Source organism: Parasteatoda tepidariorum, chromosome 4, assembly GCF_982258835.1.
Source record: "Parasteatoda tepidariorum strain Cologne lab strain chromosome 4, Ptep-v5.0, whole genome shotgun sequence".
Taxonomy (NCBI): Eukaryota; Metazoa; Arthropoda; class Arachnida; order Araneae; family Theridiidae; genus Parasteatoda; species Parasteatoda tepidariorum.
Window position 1 is genome coordinate 105,835,354 of NC_141758.1, and position 23,147 is coordinate 105,858,500.

The 23,147-nt window shown below is 28.7% G+C and overlaps 1 protein-coding gene across 1 annotated transcript; it reads left to right on the forward strand.

Moving 5' to 3' along the window:
- The first annotated feature begins 16,542 nt into the window (after positions 1-16,542).
- Positions 16,543-22,260, forward strand: LOC139425861 (uncharacterized). The gene is made up of 3 exons (XM_071181886.2): positions 16,543-16,553; positions 18,693-19,011; positions 21,997-22,260. The coding sequence occupies exons 1-3, from the start codon at positions 16,543-16,545 to the stop codon at positions 22,108-22,110; spliced, it is 444 nt and encodes a 147-aa protein (XP_071037987.1). The 3' UTR covers positions 22,111-22,260.
- Positions 22,261-23,147: the final 887 nt, after the last annotated feature.

The following is a 23,147-nucleotide window of genomic DNA, read 5'->3' on the forward strand; positions in this document are numbered from 1 at the left end:
TTAGGTATTCTATACAATGCCGGATTTCATACTTTGCCGGTAACACATACATATTTAAGCTACTTGTTAAATATTTTATGTTCTTTGGTGTTATGTAGAATGGAAGGTGTGAATCGAAAATGTGACAAAATTTATTCAACGAGTTCTAATTTGTACAAATAAAGAAATAAAATATCAAAATAATTAATATTATTACTATATTAAAAGAGCTGACATTCAAGACACTTGTATTTTAACCAAAATGCAAGATGTCAAATTTTTTGTTTTCCTTTCAAGCTTGAATAGAATTTCTGGAACCCCCTCTGACATTAGAGAACAATCCCTCTCTCTGGATCTATCTGATTTTTAAAAATTAAAAACGTTCCTTCCCTTTGTCTACATTACAAAGCCGATAAAAAATTACATAATTTTTACTATTCCTTGTTTCTTCACTCAAAAAAATATAATAAATAAAAACTCAAATAAATAAATAACAAAAAATAATAGTAAGACTAAAAACGCATATGAAAATTTACAACGGCGATAGTTTTTTATTTATTTATTATAAATTTTTTTTTGAGAAGCAAATGTTCCTACCAGAGCCTTTTTCCCGATATTGAGTTCATTTTTCCTTTTGTCCGTTTGTATAATGGAATCTTCGTGCTCCTAGACGCTTGTCATTAATCACACATTTTACGTGCCTTTTTGTATAGTTTATAAAGTTAACAACTAAAATTTAATGAGTAAGATAAATTTGTTGCTTTCAATATTTATTTCAGCTCAATTTAAATTGATTTTATAACTTTTTCTGATGAGAAAAAGAATTTTAAAGAACTAAAATGTACTTTGAGCTCATAGGTAAGTTTTGATTCTATCTGAGCTATAAGATACGTTTTGTTCCCGATGCTTTACGTTATTACTGATAGATCTATGACGTCACCGTGTTCTAAAAGTATTAATCAAGTCAATTGCTCTTGTTATAAGAACTTTTAATAATTTCGATCTTTTAAAAAAAAATCAAGATGATGAACTTTCTAAAGAAACTGTAAGTTTTTCTTATACATAATTTTAGACTAATTATTGATGATTCAGGCTATATTAGCGAGTAAGATATATTTCCTTTACTGCAAAACTTATTTTGAAGTTAATTTGCAAAGTGCTAAATGCTAACGTATAAATGAACTTTGTATAGTTTCGTTTTTTATACAATTTTGAATTAGATATATAGTCATGAAGTGCTGATTTTAAACTATCTTTGGAACAAAAGTAATATTTTCTTTAAGCTTGTAGGCAAACTTGAAATTCCCATACTAATATAGCTATAATAATATTTTCTATGATGAGAGTTATGAATAAAGATAAAAGTTAATGAAAACAGCGGTAACTTTGTGACAAATTGCACAATGATTTGTAAACTCTTTTCCAAAAGATGTATTATTTGCGTGAAACTGTAATACATCTATGACACAGAAATAGGTTATAATAGGTTTAATAGGTTTATAAACTAAATAGGTTATAATAGGTTATAATAGGTTTTAAACTAAAGATTGTTAATTTTGATTTATATGGCAGTTACCACTTTCGTTACAAGACAACAAGAAACATATCAAGTAATAACAATAGTAAACAAGAAACACATCAAGTAATAACTCATATCTACTGTATAATTTTTTTATCAGCTTTTAAGTAAATATTTCAAGTGAACATTTTCGTCACCCGATGTAATAGATCAGATCACCGAATCCAGTTTTTCGTTTTTGCATGCGTTTGCAGATCTCACTGTCTTAATGAAATCTTATTTCTTCTCTTAAGTCAATGACTGAAAATCTTGTAATTTGATGTCGTTACTAGCTTCTCATTTATGTTAGTATTTTTAAATTATATCAAAACATTAAAAAATTTCTAAAAAAGTGAAATATCCTAGAAATACTGCAAGAAAAATAAATGAAAAATTCATCGATACATCAAAATTTGCTATTGTCAGAGAAACATATTATAAGACACCTAATTTCTAATAAGGTGTACTACAATATGGTATTAATTTTCATGCATCAAGTTATATATCTGTATTCATTTTAAAAGGTTTTAGAGAAAAATTAATAGGCTTGTACATTGCATTCTCTGAGTTTTATAAATCATTACTTTTCTGAAAACATTGGTATATATTTGGATAATTGTAATATTTGGATTTTATATTTGGATTGTAATATTTGGAATACCAGTTTCTTTTAACCTAAATACCATATTTTTCTATTCTTAAAAATTATCAGAATGTTTCAGAAATTTAAATGAGCTCTTAGTGCTCAAACTGCCCTTTTTTCACTCATTGTTCATTGAGGGATAAAGTATTTCAAATCCGCAGAAAGTGTGAAAGAAAAAAATCTTTACACTTGCATGTACACAGTCAATTTTTTTTCGGTCGTAACAGCATCATTTTAGTTTTCAATTTATCTTTTTCCAGAAATTGAATTTCTGATCAAAGTTTTAATAAAAAAAATTATAACGTTCAAAAATTATAATGCTTTTTCATTAATTTTTTTAAGTGTTTTGTTTAAATCCTTCTATGCACAAAATTATTCGCATATTTGAAAACGAAGATTTGGAAAAGTGTTCAATTCAATTCGCGATCGCAACGCTCGAGTACGCCGTCTAGCGGGAGCCTGTAAATATCGGACATTAATTTATCACGTTTTCATTTAGTTCCATCAAAGTCATTGACTGAATCAGACGCCATTTTTTAGCAGCAAATAAGAAACAAAATTTCCCTAAGGAAAAGGCCGAAGAACTTGAAAAAAATCTCCAGAATATTAGTAAATCTTTCAGGAACAGAACACGCCAAACATTTGAAGAAAAATTCCTCAATAATTTTTAATTTCTATTATCAACAAACTTGCAACTGATGACTTCCGATTTCGGATACTGTTACAGATGTGTGTATTAAGGTAAAATGCATTTCTTCTGTCTTCAATTCATTACGAATTAAAGTGAAGTCAACATTGCTTTCGTCATTCCAGTGAATAAATATGAATTCAGAACATACAGAATTGTAATAGTTATAACATATTCTTCTTCGTTATTGAATAGTATATATTTCTGTATCCATATAATTCGGAAAACAACAATAAAAAATTATCCAAGTCACTTGAAATAGTGCCATTTGTGCTGATTCTTAATTAATTTAAATCGTTTTCTTGGTAAGTTTTTCTTAATTTTGAAAGAATAAGTTCAACTAGAATTCAGCTATTCTGTTTTTAGCTACATATTCAAATTCATATCAATTATAAAATTTTGCTGTGTAGTATGTTATCTAAAAGTAATGAAGGTATAAACTATGTATCTATTATTTGAGAATAAAGTTTTCAAACAAGGAACTTATCATTTTGGAATTCTCCGGGAATTATAAATCAGGTAAGTGCAATGATTTTTACAATAATAGATTTGCTTGTAAATATTTTTTTTTCATTTGATGATGGTTCTCTACAGAATGGTTTTTTACGTCTGATTAAGAACTATAAGAATAATAAAAAAAGAAACAATATGAAAGTTTTTATTTCAATGTTAATAATTCTTAAAATCGTTTTTTTTTTTTATCCTAAGAATTCTTTATTTTCCGTTTTTTAGTTTATAATTTTTTGATAAAAATTGTTCTCAAAATACTTTTGAAAAATTAAATGGTATAACATTATGTGTTTATGTATACTTCTTGTATATTCCAATGTTTGAAATAATATGATTCAGAAAAGTATGGAATAAAAATTCGGTACTTACGACGTATTAACGCCACCGCCGCTACAGATTTGGCGGTTTTTAAGTGCCGCCAATCTACATTTAAAATTTTTGCGACAGTTCATAAAATAAAACACTTTATTTAAAATCAAAATAGTTAATTGGATTTCGGTGGAAAAAGAGCCGATATAGAGTTTAGCATAGATTCAAAACAATCATATCGCCATATGAACTCTGATGAATGAAATAACATTTCCAAAACGTACGTTTGCCAAGATAAAGTTTTATGTTGTGGGAATTGGTACATTTTCGTTTTTTCGGTAAAATATTTCCCTCCTGAAAAAATAAAATTGCATCTTGTTCTGTTTTTGGCAAATCCCAAAGACGAATATTCGTAGCACTAAAAATGGCGACAAAAAAGAATTGTTTTTTTTTTTTTTGTTTTCGTCAGCATTCTTTATTTTACGTTTCTTAGTTTCTAAATAATGATTTTTATTGAAACTTGAAATTTTTTGATAAAAATTGTTGTCAAAAAACGTTGTTTACAAAATTAAATTTCATAAAATTATGAGGCTTATGTATACTTTTTGTTCATTTTAATTTTTGAACTAATATGATTCTTAAAACTATAGAATGTAAAGTTTAAATGGGCCTTTCATGTTATATCATTAAATTTAGTAATACTATTTCTCGGGCATTAGGTTTTAACTCTTATAAGAATATACATATTTTTTTTCTGTTAATGTACAAATATTTTTCCGATGTGTTTTGGATATTCCTTCTCTAATAAAAAGAGATACCATTTTGTTTTCGTTTGCATAAGAAAGAAGATCAAGCATTTTTCTTTTTTAAATTTAATAAGCCACATTAAAGAAGGAACGTTGCAATGCTACACGCTACATTAACGACGTCTCCAGAGTAATTGAATGACGGTTCATATGGAAATCGCAGGTAAGCGTCTCATACAACAACGCCCCCTATAGTTCGTTGCGATCGCGAATATTAAAATTTTAAAAAAATAAATGAATATTTTTAATGGGTTAGCATCATCATTTTATAGCAGCTTAATTTTTATTTAATGACGTCATATTAAAGAAGCAATAAACAACTAAACTCCGTGTTCCATGAATTCCTTTGATGTTGAAATTTTGAGTACTCTTGAAATATTTTCATTTCGAGAGGAATTTCAATCTTTAATTTGAAAAAATTCAATCATGTTTAAGTGGATTAAGAAATCTGCGTAAGTACAAATTAAACTTTTATTGAAATTTAATATTTTATTTTAAAGTTTCCCAAGATTGTTTGGTTTCTAGAAGTTAAGAATCAAAATATTAAAAAAAATAGAAAAAGTTCGACTATATGTGTATATTATGTGTGAAGAAATTCTATAATTTCCAGTTAATTCTTAAAAAAAGAAGTTTTTAGATTTTTATTTGAATCAACCGTCCTATTGAATTTTACCGTAATTTCAGGTTTCTGCATGCATTTTTTTTTATATTTAATTTTTATAATCTTTCATAATACTTGATAAGTAAAGAAAATGCTTCGTAGAAATTCAATCACTTTATAATACTTGGGTAGACTATATTTGAGGGTGCCCCCGCCAAGTGTGATCGCGATTGATCGCCAAGCTGGGCGATGTTAAAAACCAATCGTGATTCTGATTGGTTTAGATTTTAATCATGATTCTGATTAGTTTAGAATTTAGCGTTGTTTTTAAATGAATTTTTAAATGTAATTTCAGAGATTCCTTAGTTCTACTTTGGATACCGGCTGGTAAAGTTACTTTTGCTTCTGGTACTAAAAATGAATACTGTCAATAAGATAAATCTTAAGTTTCTGTACGATTTGAATAACAATGGAAAAAAAGCAGTGATTGACTGGTGTGTGAATGAAGGTTTAATTAGTAATATATATAAATGTCCTGTTTGTGGGTTACCATGGCGATCCAGGCAAACAAGTATGGCGCCAAACATAAGTCGCCAATTTCGCCAAGGGGCACCCTCAAGTATATTTTTCCCCCGAAAATATGTTGACACCAAATAAGAAAATGACGTATATGTCTTTCACAAATAAGAAAAATTAAAGTATTCACATTTATGAATGATGACAAATAACAGTTTAAAAGCTTTTTTTATCTCTCTCTTATAGTATTTAAACATTTCGTAACAGATTATAATCTGACAGTCTGGCATTTTGTCTTTATATTTCCATAATTGTTTTATTTTATAACTGTCGTTGAACAACCGTACCAATTTTTTGGGTTTACGACTTCTAATGTTCGAATCCGTAGCCTCGCAATCCAGAAGACAAAGGAACTCCTGAATAAAGTATTGGGATGAATTTGCCTTCTTGGAGAAATTTTCAATTGAACTAACACGAATTTGCGTTGTACGGACAAGAAAACAACGAAAACATCCCTCAGAATGATTTCAGGGAGACTCTAACCTGTCATCCGTCCACCATCGAGAATATTTTTACGTCTGCACTGTGTTCGGAGCAAGCCGGAAGCGGAATTCGTACCAAATAGTTATCGCTTAGATTTGAACCCGGTTCAAATCATTGGAAGGCGAACTGTCTATCCTCTGAGTCAAAACGGGTCATATTTCAACACAGTTAATATTGCAGCTGCTTTTAAAACTCGGATATTTGTTTAAAAAATGAATCAAGTGCATAGTCCTTATATTGCTCCAATATTTCGCTGTAAAAAATTTCGGCATATACAACTTACAAGTACTGAAAGAAAAAGAATTACATTGGTAGAAAGTCATTGATTAAGACTTGTTTTTTAATCTTTCTTCTTTCAGCATCCCACACAACCCATTGTTTTCTTCATGAGAGCCTAAAGTTTTCATCTTTAGGATTCCATGACTAAATAAGTTAGTAAAGTACAAGTTAGTGAAGAAAAGTATTGCAGCTTAACAGTCCATTTTTACGCTTAGTGCACTTGTTGCACAAGTTCTTTTAAAATTATTCGGCAAATAAAATTTCTTTGCGAGAAAATATATTATCCAAATTCTCTTCTATATGAAACGTAAATCCATGCTTTGTTTTAGGAATTAAAAATTACGAAGAAGAAAAAAAGAAGAATATTCCCTTTTTTTTTTTTAAGTTCTTTTACCCGGAAAAATAAAAAAGCCATAGCTTAAGCGACAAACGCTTGAATCAAAGCAATAGTTTTAAATTAAACTTGCCATTTTACGGTAAAGATTTCGATTGCAAAGGATTTTGAATTTGGGTTTTTGAATGCACAAATAATTTAAAGGGTTTAGAAGCCAATTTGGGGATATTTTTGCATTTAAATGAAAAGTGAGTGCCTGCAAGTAACGTCATTGGGAAAATCGTGACATTCGTCGAATCAGGAACCACGCAGGTTCGACGCACACGCGTGACGTCGCTTACAGGTTTGCGCATAAATCTGATTTAAATCACACGGTTAGGGATAATCATGTGACTTCTTTTGGAGGTGAATGTACACAATCATCAAAATTTATACAAAACTATCAATATTTGAAAATTTTCATGGAACCAGACAATTTAAGGGACGCTCGGTGGCAGAGCGGTAGCGCTTCGCGCTGTCGTGCCACAGGTCCCTGGTTCGATCCTCGGGCCGAGCAAGTTTGACTCAGCCTTTCATCCCTTCAGTGGGTCGATAAATGAGTACCAAGCATGCTTGGGGACTGAACACTGGCGGTTCCGCGTTCGGCTGACCACCTGACCGGAACATCTGATCCTGCACTCCAGAGCCCAAGGCCAAGAAAACTGAGATGAGCACAGTATGCCTTGGCCCTCTATGGGCTGTCGCGCATCTGAGTTTAGTTTTAGATAATTTAAGGTAGGTTGGTGAAACTGGTGTAAATATCAAACTTACGTATGTGAGAAAATAAGATTTTCTAAAAATCCGTAAGTTCAAAGCTTTGAAATCAAAACATTTACTTACAATGGACATACACTATTTTCTTAAAGCTGTGGCGTACGATTCAAGAGTCTTTGTTCTACGTAAAACTGCGGATCTGTCTGCAGAAAAATTTGGTAGATTATGGATTTTGATGAATTCAGCGATAAAATATGCTGCTTATTATCATTTAAAAAACATTATTGAACTTTTATTGACTAAATAGTATAGTTTAAATAAATTTAAAGTATAATTTTGAAGTAAAGAAAATATATATAACTTCTTATGGTACTTACTTATGGAAATAAACCACGGCAATTTTACAACCATAATGTTGTCGCATCCACACATTTTTCACATATTTGAAAACGAAGAATCATAAAGGTACTTAATTCAATATAAAATAATGTTCAAAATAATAATTGAATATTTTTTAAGGGTAGACATCAGTATATTTTAGCAGCTTGCTGCTAATTTCTATATAATGACGTCATGTTAAAGAAGCAATAAACAACTAAACTCTGTGTTCGATAAATTTCTTTGATATTGAAAATCTGAATAATCTCAAAAGATTTTCATATTGAGAAGAATTTTAATATATAATTTGAATCAGTCATGTTTAAGTGGATTAAGAAAGCTGCGTGAGTACATATTAAAATTTTATTTTAAAAGTTTCATAAGATGTTTTGACTAATAGGGTCGCAAGCAAAAAGCCGTCAAGAAATGTAGACCTTCACAACATAATTTATTTTACTTCTTTTTAACGTCTAAAAATGAAATACAATAAAATAAAAATACTAGTTAAATTTTCTTGCTCCCGGCTAACTGAAAAGTGCCGATTTTTTCTGTTCCGTATGAGATATTAACCATGATTCTAATGAATCTCAGCTTAATGACAACCTATATTAAAATCTAATTAAAAATTATGTTAAATATTAAATCGAAAAATATGTTCTGTTACGTTAAATCAAAATGAAAACTAATCGGCTGTGATACACATAAAAATTCTGTTTTATTTAGTTTATAAGCTGTTTATTGTATTGTATTTGTTTAGATTTTTTTAACACAAAAAGTCCGTCATTGTGAAAAACATATTTAATCTGACGTGGAAGTTACGAATCAAAAAATAAAGAAAATTTGAAAAAGTCCGACAATATGCGTATATTAAGTGTAAAGAAATCTTATGATTTCCCTTTAATTGTTCAAAAAAAGTTTTTAGGTTTTTATTTGAACATAACTTCTTATCGGATTTTACTGTAATTTAAGGTTTATGCATCTTACGCATTTTTTTGTCATTTATTTCTTATGTTCTTTTATAATACTTGATGAGTAGAGAAAAGTTTCATGCAGAAACGTAATAACTTAATAATTCGTTTTTAAAAATTGGATATTGTAAATATTCACAAATATTCATATTTATGAAAGACGAGAACGAACCTGGTGTGAAAGCCATTTTTATTTCTCTGCTTATAGTATTTAAAAATTCCGTAAATGACAATGCTCTGATCGTCCGCCATTTTGTCTTTGCATTTGCATATTTTATTTTATTTCATAAATGACGCTGAACAGCGGACCCAATTTTTTGGGTTTACGACAACCAATGTCCGACTCCGTTGTTGTTCCACCCATTTTTAATTCCGTCAACATCAATTTTTTACTTGATTTTAAATCCAGTTCAGAAAACAAAAGAACTTCAGGATCCAGAATATTGAGAAATTTTCCATCGTGGAGGACTTTTTGAAGGAACAAATCTACATTTGCCTTACACGGAGAGGAAAACCACGAAAATATCCAACAATTAGTCTGACTGCAATTGGACTCTAACTCACTGTGAACGGTGAATGGTGCGGAATCCATATCGATCAGTCATCGCTGGGATTCGAACCCGGATCACCTCATGGGAATGCAAACGCATTATTTTTTAATCTCTCCTCTTTCAGTATCCAACACAATCCATTGTTTTCTGCCTGGGAGCCGAAAGGTATCATCTTTAGGATTCCATGACTTGATAAACCATATGATGACTATTTTTGCATGCTTTCTGCAATGTTCCATCTGCGTATGTCCTACAGGAAGCTTATCAATGCATATGTCTTACATTGATAGTTTTGGACTTTTTTTTATGCCTTGATAGCAAATGTAGCAGAAGCATGGTTTATTAATTCATTTTGCAACTTTATTTATTTTAGAAAGTGTAAGAAATGAGGTGAATGGTGGATAAATTGAGGCCTTTAATGCACTGTAAATTTCTTTTTTAAAAATAATTAATAAATAAGTATTTTTCAATATTTTAATTTGCTATCTATGGATATGGAATAATTTTACGCTGATATAGCTTATTAATTTTCTTAGCAAAGAATAACGATGGAAGTAGCCGTAGTTTTTATGATAAACAAAATTATAAAATATTAAATGTACTGATATCAGCAATCAAAATATTATAATATCAACCAGCAAAAAGTTTTCATGGTATGTGTGTGTATCATGTATTTAACTAATTATAATTGTTAAATCTTAAATTTAAAATATATTCTTAAAAGTATTATTTCCATTAATATATAATTTAATTTCTTTCGAATTATATTTAATTTCTTTCACATTTATATTTAATTTCTTTCGAATGGCATATTTCTTGTAAAATAAATTTCTAAAAAAGCGAATATAATATAATGGAGTCGATAGTTTTAGAAAATTAAAGATAATTTATGAGAAGAAAAATAAAACTTTTTATACAAATACATAAATTAATTTTCATTCATTTAAGAAAAAACATTATTTATTGTCAAACTTTTCTTGAGACGAGTTATGTTCGATTTTTTGTGGTGCTAAGTACAACTGGAAATTTCTTAATAGGTGTTGTGGTTTAGGTACCTATTAATACCTTAAAAAAGGGCTTCCGTAAAAAGTTTCTGCTCTTCTTGTTTTAAAGTTTAGTGCAGAAAACAAAATATTGCTCTGTATAATTTTTTTCGCAATGATAGGATTTCCATGTACTTAGTGACAGACTTAATATTTCAAAGGATTGATTTCATATAATTTGTGCTAACTATGCGGAATTAGGGCAAGAAAGTTACTCTCTCAGAATGCATTACAGCTGATACAATTTTCTGATAATTAGTAGATGAACAGTAACAGTAAATTAAGCAATATTATATCAATAATCAAGCGAAAAGACACCGTCGAAAGTCTGAGTTTCTTATAGTTAACTTCACTTTTTTTCGCATTTCATCACGTCTTTTGAACTTCCTTTTTTTTGTTTGAAATCCACTCTTTTTCATTTTTGAAATTTTAAAATCCTTTTACTCAGAAACTCAGTGTGAAAGAAAATTTTAATAATTATTAAGGTACTATTTCAATTGCAACTTTTCATTTCCATGTGTTTTAAAACAACATATTGGATTATAAAATACTTTTCACCTAGTCTAATCTAAAGAAACTTTTTTACGCAAAAATCTATTTCTAAAAATTTCAATGAAATTAATCGCGCATTTAAGTTGCCCTTTGTATGATTTATAAATTTAAGAGAAAAATTTAATGAAAGGGAAAAATTTAGCATATTTTAGCTCGATTTAAATTGATTTTATATATTTTTCTGACGAGAAAAAAAAATTAAAGAATTAAAATTAAGGGTCCTATACTATCGGAGCTGACCTATAAAGCAATATTGGAGCAAACAAATTCGCAAGTTAACGTTATGTTAGTATTGTGCTTATGTTAGCTTTTTGTTATTTAGCTTTTGTTATGTTAGCTTTTTGTTATTATGTTAGCTCCAAAAATAGATGATAAGTCGGCCTGTCTAATTCAGGGGCTTTATTAAAATGTACTTTGAGCTCGTAAGTAAGTTTTAATTCTATCTGAGCTATAAGCTAAGTTTTGTTCCCGATGCGTTACGTTATTACTGATAGAGCTATGACGTCACCGTGTTCTAAAAATATTAATAAAGTCCATTATATCGTTATAAGCACTTTTAATAATTTCGATCTTTTAAAAGCAAATCAAGATGATGAACTTTCTAAGGAAGCTGTAAGTTTTTTTATACATATTTTATACTAATTATTGATGATTCAAGTGATATTAATGAATAAGATATATTTTCTTACTGTAAAATTTATTTTGAAGTTAATTTGCAAATGCTAAAGTATAAATGAACTTTCTACAGTTTAAATACAGTTTTGAATTAGATATATAGTCATGAAGTGCTGATTTTAAACTATCTTTGGAACAAAAGTAATATTTTCTTTAAGCTTGTAGGCAAACTTGAAATTCCCATACTAATATAGCTATAATAATATTTTCTACGATGAGAGTTATGAATAAAGATAAAAGTTAATAAAAACAGCGGTAACTTTGTGACAAATTGCACAATGATTTGTAAACATATTTCCAAAAAATTTATTATTTGTGTGAAACTGTAATATATCTAGTACACAGAAATAGTTCCATGTTAACTATATTACCAGGTTTGAGATTGTTAATTTTGATTTATATGGCAGCTACCACTTTCGTTACAAGATTCGCAATAGTAATTAGCATAATAGTAAACAAGAAACATATCAAGTAACAACTCAAATCTACTCTTATTGTATCAATATGTTTAGTTAATATGATTTTTTTATCAGCTTTTAAATAAATATTTCAAGTGAACATTTTCGTCACCCGATGTAATAGATCAGATCACTGAATCCAGTCTTTCGTTTTTGAATGCGTTTGCAGATCCCACTGTCTTAATGAAACTTTTTTTTTCTCTATTAAGTCAGTGACTGAAAATCTTATCATTTGATTGGCTTCTCATTTATGTTAGTATTTTTAAATTATATTTAAATATTAAAAAATCTCTAAAAAAGAGAAATATTCTTCAAATACTGCGAGAAAAATGCGTGAAAAATTCATCGATAGTCAAATTTTGCTATTGTCAGAGAAACATATTATAGTACACCTTATTTCTAATAATATAGAGTGGTATTAATTTTCATGCATCAAGTTATACATATCTGCATTCATTTTAAAAGGTTTTAGAGAAAAATTAATAGTCTTGTACACTGAGTTCTCTCAGTTTTATAAACCATTACTTTTCTGAAAACATTTGTAACCATATTTGGAATACCAGTTAGTTTTTTTTAACCTAAATACAATCTTTTCTATTCTTAAAAATTATTAGAATGTCTCAGAAGCTTAAATCAGCTCTTAGCTCTGAAACTACCTTTATTTCACACATAGTTCATTGAGAGATAAAGTATTTCAGTACAGCAGAAAGAGTGAAGTGAAAAAAGTCTTTGTACTTGTTGTACGTACCCAGTCCATTTTTTTTCTGTCGTAACCGCGTCATTTTAGTTTTCAGTTGAGCATTTTCTAGAAATTATATCTGTGATCGAAGTTTTAATAAGAAAATTATAACGTTAAAGAAATTAGATTTTTTCATAAAATTTTTTGAAGTGTTTTTGTTTACATCCTTTTATACGCCAAAATCCTCGCATATTTGAAAACGAAGAATCGGAAAAGTGTTTAATTCAATATTAAAATAATATAGAAAATTTTTTTTTATATTTTTAATGGGTTAACATCATCATTTTATAGCAGCTTAAATTTTATTTAATGACGTCATATTGAGGAAGCAATAAACAACTAAACTCCGTGTTCCATAAATTCTTTTGATGTTGAAAGTTTGAATACTCTTAAAAGATTTTCATTTTGAGAAGTATTTCAATCTTTAATTTAAAGGAATTCAATCATGTTTAAGTGGATTAAGAAAGCTGCGTGAGTAAAAGTTAAAATTTTATTGAAATGTAATAATTTATTTTAAAGTTTCACAAGATTGTTTGGTTTTTAAAATTTAAGAATTAAAATATGAAGAAGAAATAGAAAGAGTTCGGCTGTATGTGTACATTATGTATAAATAAATCCAATGATTTCCATTTTATTCTTCAAAAAAGAAGTTTTTAGATTTTTATTTAAATAAACCTTCGTATTGAATTTTATTGTAATTTCAGGTTTTTGCATCTTATGCATGTTTTTGATATTTAATTTTTATAATCTTTCATAATACTTGATGAGTAAAGAAAATGTTTCGTATTTTAATAATATATTTTATTAAAAAAATAAGTTGAAATAATAATTAATAATAATTTAGAAGTATTGTCGACTACGTGTCTAAGCCTAAAATATGTTGACACCAAATAAGCAAATGACGTATATGTCTTTCACAATTAAGAAAACTTGAAATATTCATATTTATGAAAGATGACAAATTACCTAGTTAAAAAAAATTCTATTTCTCACTTATAGTATTTAAAAATTTTGTAACAGATAATGTTCTGATAGTCCGGCATTTTGTCTTTACATTTCCATAGTTTTTATATTTCCATAGTTTTATTTTATTACCGTCGTTGAACTACCGAACCAATTTCTTGGGTTTACGACTTCTACTGCTCGAATCCGTAGCCTTGTAATTTTGAACCCAATCCAGAAGACAAGAAAACTCCTGGAAGTGGGAGAAACGTGCCTTCGTGGGCAACTATTTTGTTGGAAATAACCCGCTTTTGCGTTACTCGGAAAGGAAAATCACGAAAACCTCAAACGGTATGAATGATGTCAGGGGGACTCCAATGCATGATCTGTCTACCACTGAGGATGAGACGCCGGCTTTATGGTCTGTGCTAGCCGGGTGTGGAATTCATATCATAATTATTAAATAACCATCGTTGCACAGCCAAACCCAATTGTTTGGGTTTACGACTATTAATGCTAACCTCCGTAGCCTTGTCATTTTGAACCTAATCCAGAAGACAAGAAAACTCCTGAATCATGTATTAGGATACATTCGCCGTCTTTTAGGAATTTCCAATTGAACTTACCCGAATTTGCGTTACCTGGACAAGAAAACCACGAAAACATCCCACAGTTAGAATGAAGTAAGGGGGCCTCTAACCCGTGATCCATCCAAAATTGAGAATATTTCACGTCTGCATTGTGTTCGGTGCAAGTCGGAAGCGGAATTCGTACCAAATAGTTATCGCTTAGATTCGAACCCGGTTCAAATCATTGGAAAGCGAACGCTCGATCCTGTGAGTCATAACGGATCATATTTCCACACAGTTAATATTGCAGCTGCTTTTAAAACTCAGATATTTGCTTAAAAAATGAATCAAGATTATAGTCCTTATATTGTTCCAATATTTCGCTGTAATGAATTTCGGCACTTACACCTTGCAAGTACTGAAAGAAAAAGAAGTACATTGGTAGACAATCATTGATTAAGAATTGTTTTTTAATATTTCTTCTTTCTTATTTCAGTATCTCACACAATCCATTGTTTTCTTCATGAGAGCCTAAAGATATCATCTTTAGGATTCCATGTCTAAATAAACCATATGATGACTATTTGTGGATGTTTTCTCTTGGTGCCAATGTTCCATCTGTATATGTCTTTTATGACTCAAAGGCAAATGTAGCCTAACTATTATGATTTATTAATTGTTTTTGCAGCTTCATTTACTTTAGAAAGCGTAGAAAATGGTACAATGCAAATTTCTCCTTTTTTTTAAAATAAAGTAATATATAAATATCTTCTTGCCCTTTAATTTGCATAGTATGGGTATTGAGAAAAATTTTGCTCTTATTTAGCTTACTAACTTTATAGGCGAAAAACAGCAATAAAAGTAGACATAGTTTTGTAAACAAATTTATATAATGTTATAATAATACCATCAATCAATATATAATATTATCAACGAATATACATTTTTCATTATACGTATTTAACTAAATATAATTATTAAGTCTTAAATAATAAAATATAACCATTTCATTCTTAAAAGTTATATTTCCATTAATACCTTATATCTAATTTATTTTTCAATTTCTTTCGAGTAACAAATTTCTTGTGAAATATATTTCTATTAATATATAACCGAATAAATAGAGTCGATACATTAAGAAACTTAAAGAAAATTTAAGAAAAGCACGATAAAACTATTTTTAAATAAATACTTAAATTAACTTTCAAATTTTTGAGGAGAAAAGCACTATTTTTCCTCTTTATGGGAGAGCAAAACTTGCGAAATTTTTCTCGATTCCAGTAAATGCTTGATTTATTGTGGTACTAGGTACTAATGGAAATTTCATAACTGGTGTTGTGGTATTTGGTACCTATTAATACCTAATAAAGGGTTTCGGGAAATTGATTTCCATATTTTCTCCGAAACGAATAATACTAAGATTTAATTTATTTATTAACGTTATGCACGAAAAACAAAATATTACTCTGAATACCTTTTTTGATAATGATTGGATTTCCATGAACTAACTAAATCTATCGTATCTTTATTTTTTGTGTGTAATAGCATCTTTAAATTTCTTTACTAAACTGAATTATATTTTTAAACTAAATAATTTAATTTAATTTAAATTTGAAATTTATTTTATGTTTCTAGAAAAAAATCTGTTTTTGTTAAAACAGTTAAATTAAGTGCCATCCTGAAATAATTTGTAATTGTATCGAATTTTTTCATCGTGTTTGAATTTTTTTTAATTCTTATCGTCATGCATTCTTATCACATGGTATGTAATAGTGTAAATCATAATACAATTTGCTTGCTTTTTTTATTAATGTTTTGTTTACATTAGTTCTGGAGTATTTTGTATGAAACAAATGCCTTACTTAATGCCTCACGATATCTGTATAAATGAAAGAAATTTGAGTGAAATCAGAAAAAAGTGTAAATTAGTTTGCAGGACTATTACACAAAATTTTTTTCATTCAATTTAATGGAATGTATTTTGCAAATATTTGTATATACTCTTTAAAAGATTCTCACGTGTGCTTTTCGCATCATTATTAAGTTCGAACAAACTAAAATATAATGAGGGAAGTAATATATTCTCTTAAATATTTATCCTTGCTAGATTTTAGATATTTAATTTTCTATTTCTGATGGAAGCGATAAATGATTGAAAGGTGCATTAAATTCTTATGGCTAGTTTTTGATTCCAGGCGAGCTGTAAGCTCGTATTTTTTATTACCAATGCTATTCGTAATAATGTTAGCCCTATTACGTCATCGTGGTCTATAAATATTAAATTGATTATTTGCTCTTGTCATGCTACTGAATATTTCAGATCTAGAGCCCCTGAATTAGACAGGCAGACTTATCATTCATTTTTGGAGCAAAGAGCTATCATAAGCACATAGCATAACTAATTCTAACATAACGTTAACTGGCAAACTTGTTTGCTCCAATATTGCTTGATAGGTCAGCTCTGATAGTATAGGAGCCTTATTCAGATCATATGAAGATGAATTTTCTAAAAAAACTGTAAATTTTAAAATATTTTCAATTTTTAATTCATATTTAGGATTAAGTTGAATAAAAATAATTTTCTAGTCCTTTTTTAGAGTTATTTTGTATTCTGTCGAATAATAATAATGCATAAATTAATTTTGAATAGCTCCTTAAATTATCACATATTAAGAACTGATTTTAAATAATCTTTTTGATCAAAACTGTATGCATAATATTTATTTGAAACATAAAATGAATGATCGTAATTGTACTATTAATTCATTTATTCTTCGTGCATCTGTACAAATAATTTCTATGATTGAAATTTGGAATTTAGTACTAATGCACGATGCTTTTAAAAAGTCTTAAACAAAAAATGCTGTCTATGTTTTAAATTTGCAAGTATGAAAACTCCATATTAATTGTATTCAAATTTTTGATAGAATGGAAAATTTAAATCGTGCTCCCGATAAAGGAATACATTTCATTTCCTGAGTATTCAGAAGATCTTATACGCCATTAGACAATTTGAGTTTTGTTAATTTGGACTTGTTTTATAGTTCCGTACAAGGTTACTAATTATGTAAATTTCATGTTCAGAATAGAACTAGTAGAAAATTAAAAAAATATTTCGTAATATTGAACTGCTTAAGTTAGTTCAAATTTTCATAAAATTTCCTGTTATTATTTCACGTGAAAGTTTTTTCGAAGCATATTTAAATTCATCGGCTCCTCAAAACTAGCAATTTTTTTAATGCGATAGTAAATCTTGATGTTTTTTTTCTCTATAAAATAAATGAATAAAATTATTTTTTGTTGATATTTTTTTAGTTAATTTTATTTTAAAATAAAATAAGTTCAGTAAGTGGAATGGCCGCACAATAGTGTCACTTCGAAAGTATAATCAAGTACTCATACTGTCCTTTATCATAATTTTAAAAAACACAGTCTTTGAAATGTTTATGTTTCCCAGGAAATAGAAAAAAAAAGTAATTTAGAACTCTAATCTTTGTAATGTTCCGAGATTTGGTAAGATGACGATATTAGTAATTATAAGAGTGTCGACGGTCTGTCATTTTTATTTGCCAAACTGTCACATTTCCAATGCTTTTAAAGTAATCTAAAACAATAAGTGCTTTTTTCAACGTTTTTTGGGGTGGTTGTTTTTATAAATCTAAATGTAAAATCAATAATAATTGAAGCAAAAACTCAATTATGTTCTAAAAGGAAAATTTATTCAGAGAATGTTTTGAATTTTTTAAGTTTCGAATAAACCTGAAATTGTCATGATCAATAGCAACATATTCAGTGATAGTAATCTTTATTTTAACTAATTAATCTTTATTTTGAATTTAAGTTTTGTAAAAATAATTTTCAAAAACTTATATTCCACGGGAAGGATAATAAATGATAAAAAAAAAAAATTTTTATTCCTCTTTAATTTTTTTTCTCTTTATGAATTTTTTTATATATGCCTTTCATATTACGCTTATGCAAATGTTTATTGTTGATTTATTTATTCTTCTCCGCATACGAAGAATTGTATTTCATTTATTGGTGGCCAGTAATAATCATTAGTTGTACTTTATATCAAAAGGAAAACATAAAACGATTTTCAAGTTTGCCTGATATGAAAAGGACCTTAACTGTGAAACACTTCTAATAGAAAAAGTTCAATGAAACTAATTATTGAAACATGATTAATTTTATTTTTTTTGGATTTGTATTTGATTTGCTACAAGGTTCGATACATTCCTGTAAAATTTTCTGAGCTATAATGTTAAACTGAATGAGTTCCTTTTCTTTCTTTTCAGGCGACGGGCCTTTGGAGGCAAGCGAAAGGGACATGCTGAAGAACTGAAGAAGGAAAAGATTCCACTACTTCATGTGACTCAAGAGGACGAGGAGGACTTCTTTCGTTGGAAAGTTCCTTTTCAGGAATGCAATTTGGTGAAATGTCAGCCTGATGTTCACAAGGTGGTGAAGTCGTGTGAACAGAAAGATTTGTTTGTTACCGCCAGTAAAGGTGAAGTAAAGGATCAGTCGACTAAAGTGGACTTTGTTTTCTCTGATGTTGAATTGAAACCATCACTTCATCGTGCCTGGCTGGATGTCAACTACATCTTGAGAGAGGTAAGTCCAAAAAAGTGAAGAAATAAGTGATTCAAAAGAGAAGAATCCTACGATCTAAACTCTTATTAGAAAGCGCTCAACAGAAACGCTGACAGTGTCTGAAGGCAGACCAACTTACGTCAATTTTCCGTATATAATTCATATTATTTTATGTAAACTGTTGCATACCTTTTTCATTCACTCTCTCCGTCAGTAAGTTTTTTTTTATGAATGCATTGTTTGTTATTAAGTAATTTTGAAACTAACAATAAAATGTCGCTTTATAATACGTGACAAAATTTGGTAAATGTGGCAAAATTTGGTAAATTTGGTAAAATTTGATTACTATATCATGATATCTTAAATCCTGACATAATACCATTTATTCGACTAAATTTACTTTTTGGTTTTGAATTTTCTTCTATTTGCAGTAATAAGATGCATAAGTTTGAAATCAACAATTTCTTACAATTCCACAAATTTGAGGAAGTTACCAAAAGAAAAGTAAAATTGCAAATGTATGGTTTAAACGTCATATACTTTTGTTTTCATCACGAAGATCATACATTTTTTGTTGCCTGAACTCTCATTATCATACAGTACTGTAATTTTTCACTGAAAATTTTTTCGTGTGGTATTTAAGCATAAATCGAAAAATATCTCGAATAATTAAATATTAAAGCTGCTCTGTTGTGATGAAGACAACTGTCGTCACAAGTGTTTTAAATTTTTGCTAAGAAGGGTAAAAAAGTATTTTCTCAAAAAATTTTGCAATCACAAAGTTTTCTTTATCCACATTTATTTTTCCGTCAGAACTGGTAAAAAAACATCTTTCTCATTAACTTGAGTCTGTATTTTGACCCATGTCACATGCTTGTCATTTTGACACAATTTAATAGTAAGTTAGAATAGAATTATCTCGATTTTCTTATCATGTCTCAAGAAAAATTTTTTTCACAGATTTTAAGATATAAAAACTCAGTTTACATACCCCTGCAATGGCTCTCTCTTATAAGCATCATAAATCGAAATATTATTAACCAGCTGTTTCTATAAGGCTGTTCCTATAAGCTGTTTCACGATATATAGTTTCTAGGCTATATATACTGCTGCGATCTTTTAAAACCTGTTTATCTTCACAGAAATAAACTATTACTTAATGAACACGATTCTCCCCCATTAACAAAAGTCCAGTTTTTTCACAACGAAGCTGAAGTCCAATGAGAAACTGATTTGATTATGTGTTTGAAGATTTATGACTGATTTGAAACGCTTTGATTATGTACTTTAACTATATACATTGACTTCCACTGGTGAATGTTGACAATCGCATAGTCACTTTGGTAAATTTCTGAAATATATACTATGTCTAGTTAAGTGTTCTAGTTTATTTAAGGGAACTTCTTTTAAAAGGCACTTACTCAAGTGCCTGTTCTTTCCCTCACACATCCAAAGGGCTGTTCTCTTTCATCAAATGCGCATCAAGTGCTTCCTCTAGTATCAAGCATTTTAATCAAGTATCAACTGCCCGACATATCTTCGCAAGGTAGGCCCTACATCAATGTTTCTTTAAGGAAAAGTGCCTCTGTCCAGTATGCATTTAACCGGTTCTCCGAACACTGGCGTTTCTCTTAATCTATCTTCAGCAGATATTATAAATAAACATCAGATCGTATATGATAAATATTTCGGACATTCACAAAAGCGACTATGTCACAACATATATATATATATATATATATATATATATATATATATATATATATATATATATATATATATATGTATATATATGTATATATATGTATATATATGTATATATATATATATATATATATATATATATATATATATATATATATATATATATGTATATATATGTATATATATGTATATATATATATATATATATATATATATATATATATATATATATATATATATATATGTATATATATGTATATATATGTATATATATGTATATATATATATATATATATATATATATATATATATATATATATGTATATATATGTATATATATATATATATATTCTATAGAATGCCGAATGAGAAACCGGCAAAATATGAAATACTTCTCCGATTCGTCTAAATGTCATTCAAAAATGACAAATTCAAAACGTCATCCGATTTGATATTGATTTATTCGTGGATATAATTACATTTATTCCATATTTTAATACTTACTGACGATAGATTAGAAGAAACATCAATGTTTGGAGTATCGGGCAAATATATACCGGGCAATGGTTCTTGACCTTATAAAAACATCAGTGTAGGGTATACCGGGCAAAGGCACTTGGCCTTAGAAAAAAACACCAGTTTTGGATATACCGGGCAAATGTATACCAGGCAGTGGCACTAGACCTAGTATATATTTCGGACAGTTACCAAAGGTCTAGTCATAGTAGGTCTAGTGAAGTGCCACTGCCTGGTATACATTTGCCAGGAACACCCTACACTGATGTTTTTTTAAGGTCAACTGCCATTGCCCGGTATACATTTGCCCGATTCTCAAAACACTGATGTTTCTTCTAATCTATCGTCAGTAAGTATTAAAATATCGAATAAATGTAATTATATCCACGAATAAATTAATATCAAATCGCATGTAATAAATATCTCAGACATTCACCAAAGCGACTATGTACCTGTCAACTTTCACCGTTGAAAGGCAACAACCACCGATTTCGCTCATTCACAGTAACATGCACATCATTTACATAATAACCTCATCAGGACGTTTATTTCATACTTTGCCTAAATAGCATTTGGCATTCTATGGAATGCCTAGGCATTTATACAATGCCTCGGGAAAGTATGTAATACTTCTCACATTTCATACTTTGCCTAAAAACTTCCGGCATTCTATAGAATGCCTAGGCATTCTAAACAATGCCGGTGTTCCATACTTTGCCGGTAACGTACATTTGGTAAACTATAATGCATCTAATTTATTTATTTAAAATGTGTTTCTATTTACAGTATGACATCGAAAGAAGTCTCACTGTTCCCTTGATGACGAAAGGTATTCCGCCTAATTATGCGGGAAAATTTGATACTACTGTTGTGCGCTGCAACAGCTGTACTTGGTGGTGACAGGTAAGTGGATTGCTTACAATTTACCATGCGTAGTAACACTGTTATTTTCACTGTAATCTTCAATATATTTTGCTTCCAAAAACTCACTCACATTGTGAGGTGTATGATGTAGTGTTATCAAACAAAACATTTCATCTCTTCAATTTTAAAAAAATTAAATAATTAAATTATCTATGTAGCTATTAAAAATTTTTAATAGCTTTAAACAGACAAATGATTTATTAATTTCATTATGGTTTCTATTACTAAAAATAATTTTCAAAGTTTGCCTAAAAAGAAATAAAGGAACTACCATAATTTTTTGCTACTTGCAACAAATATAGAAAGATAATTTAGTAGTAATTATTTAAACATTGAAATATAAAACAATTCTATTACTTAAATATCAAACAAAATTAACTAATTTCTAAATTTATAAAAAACAATTTCAGAGAAATCATATATAAAAAAACCAATTTTCTGAACAATTAAAAAGCTTTTTTCTTCTCTTAACGTGATTGTAAACCCATGCAGTTTTTTTTAAAATAGATAGCTCTAAAAACTCCTTAACCTTGCTAATTGTTTAAAGTATATATTAATTTTTAACTATTTTCAATAACTGTTTTCATAAACTTTTTCTATTAGATGTTCGGATTATAAAGCAACCCTTTTTTAATTATTAAACATGAATAATTTTTTTAATGTCCCAATTTTTTCAGATTTTCTGCAATTATTTGTGCTTTTGCATTCCCATATTCTTAATGGGATACCTGTAAGTGACGTAATGTGGGTATCTTTAGCCTGATTGGTTGTTAAAACGTGGACTGTTCTTTCCTTTCGAATTCGAGTAAAACTTAACCGCCAAGTATCAATTCTCTTAAGGGATACATTTTATAATTTTTCACAAAGATTCTTCCACTATAATTTCAATTCTATCCCCATATATTTCTTACTTAAAACAAATTAAGATAGACTGAAGCCTTGTAAAACGTAAACAAACTTTTTCATCGAAGTTGCCAGGTACACAAAACAAAAAATCTAATTTTTCTAATAAA

What these genes read in the sequence shown, in the direction of transcription:
- LOC139425861 (XM_071181886.2), top strand. An exon ending in TCAACTACATCTTGAGAGAG is followed by an intron (nt 19,012 to 21,996) that starts GTAAGTCCAAAA and finishes TTCTATTTACAG; the next exon opens with TATGACATCGAAAGAAGTCT.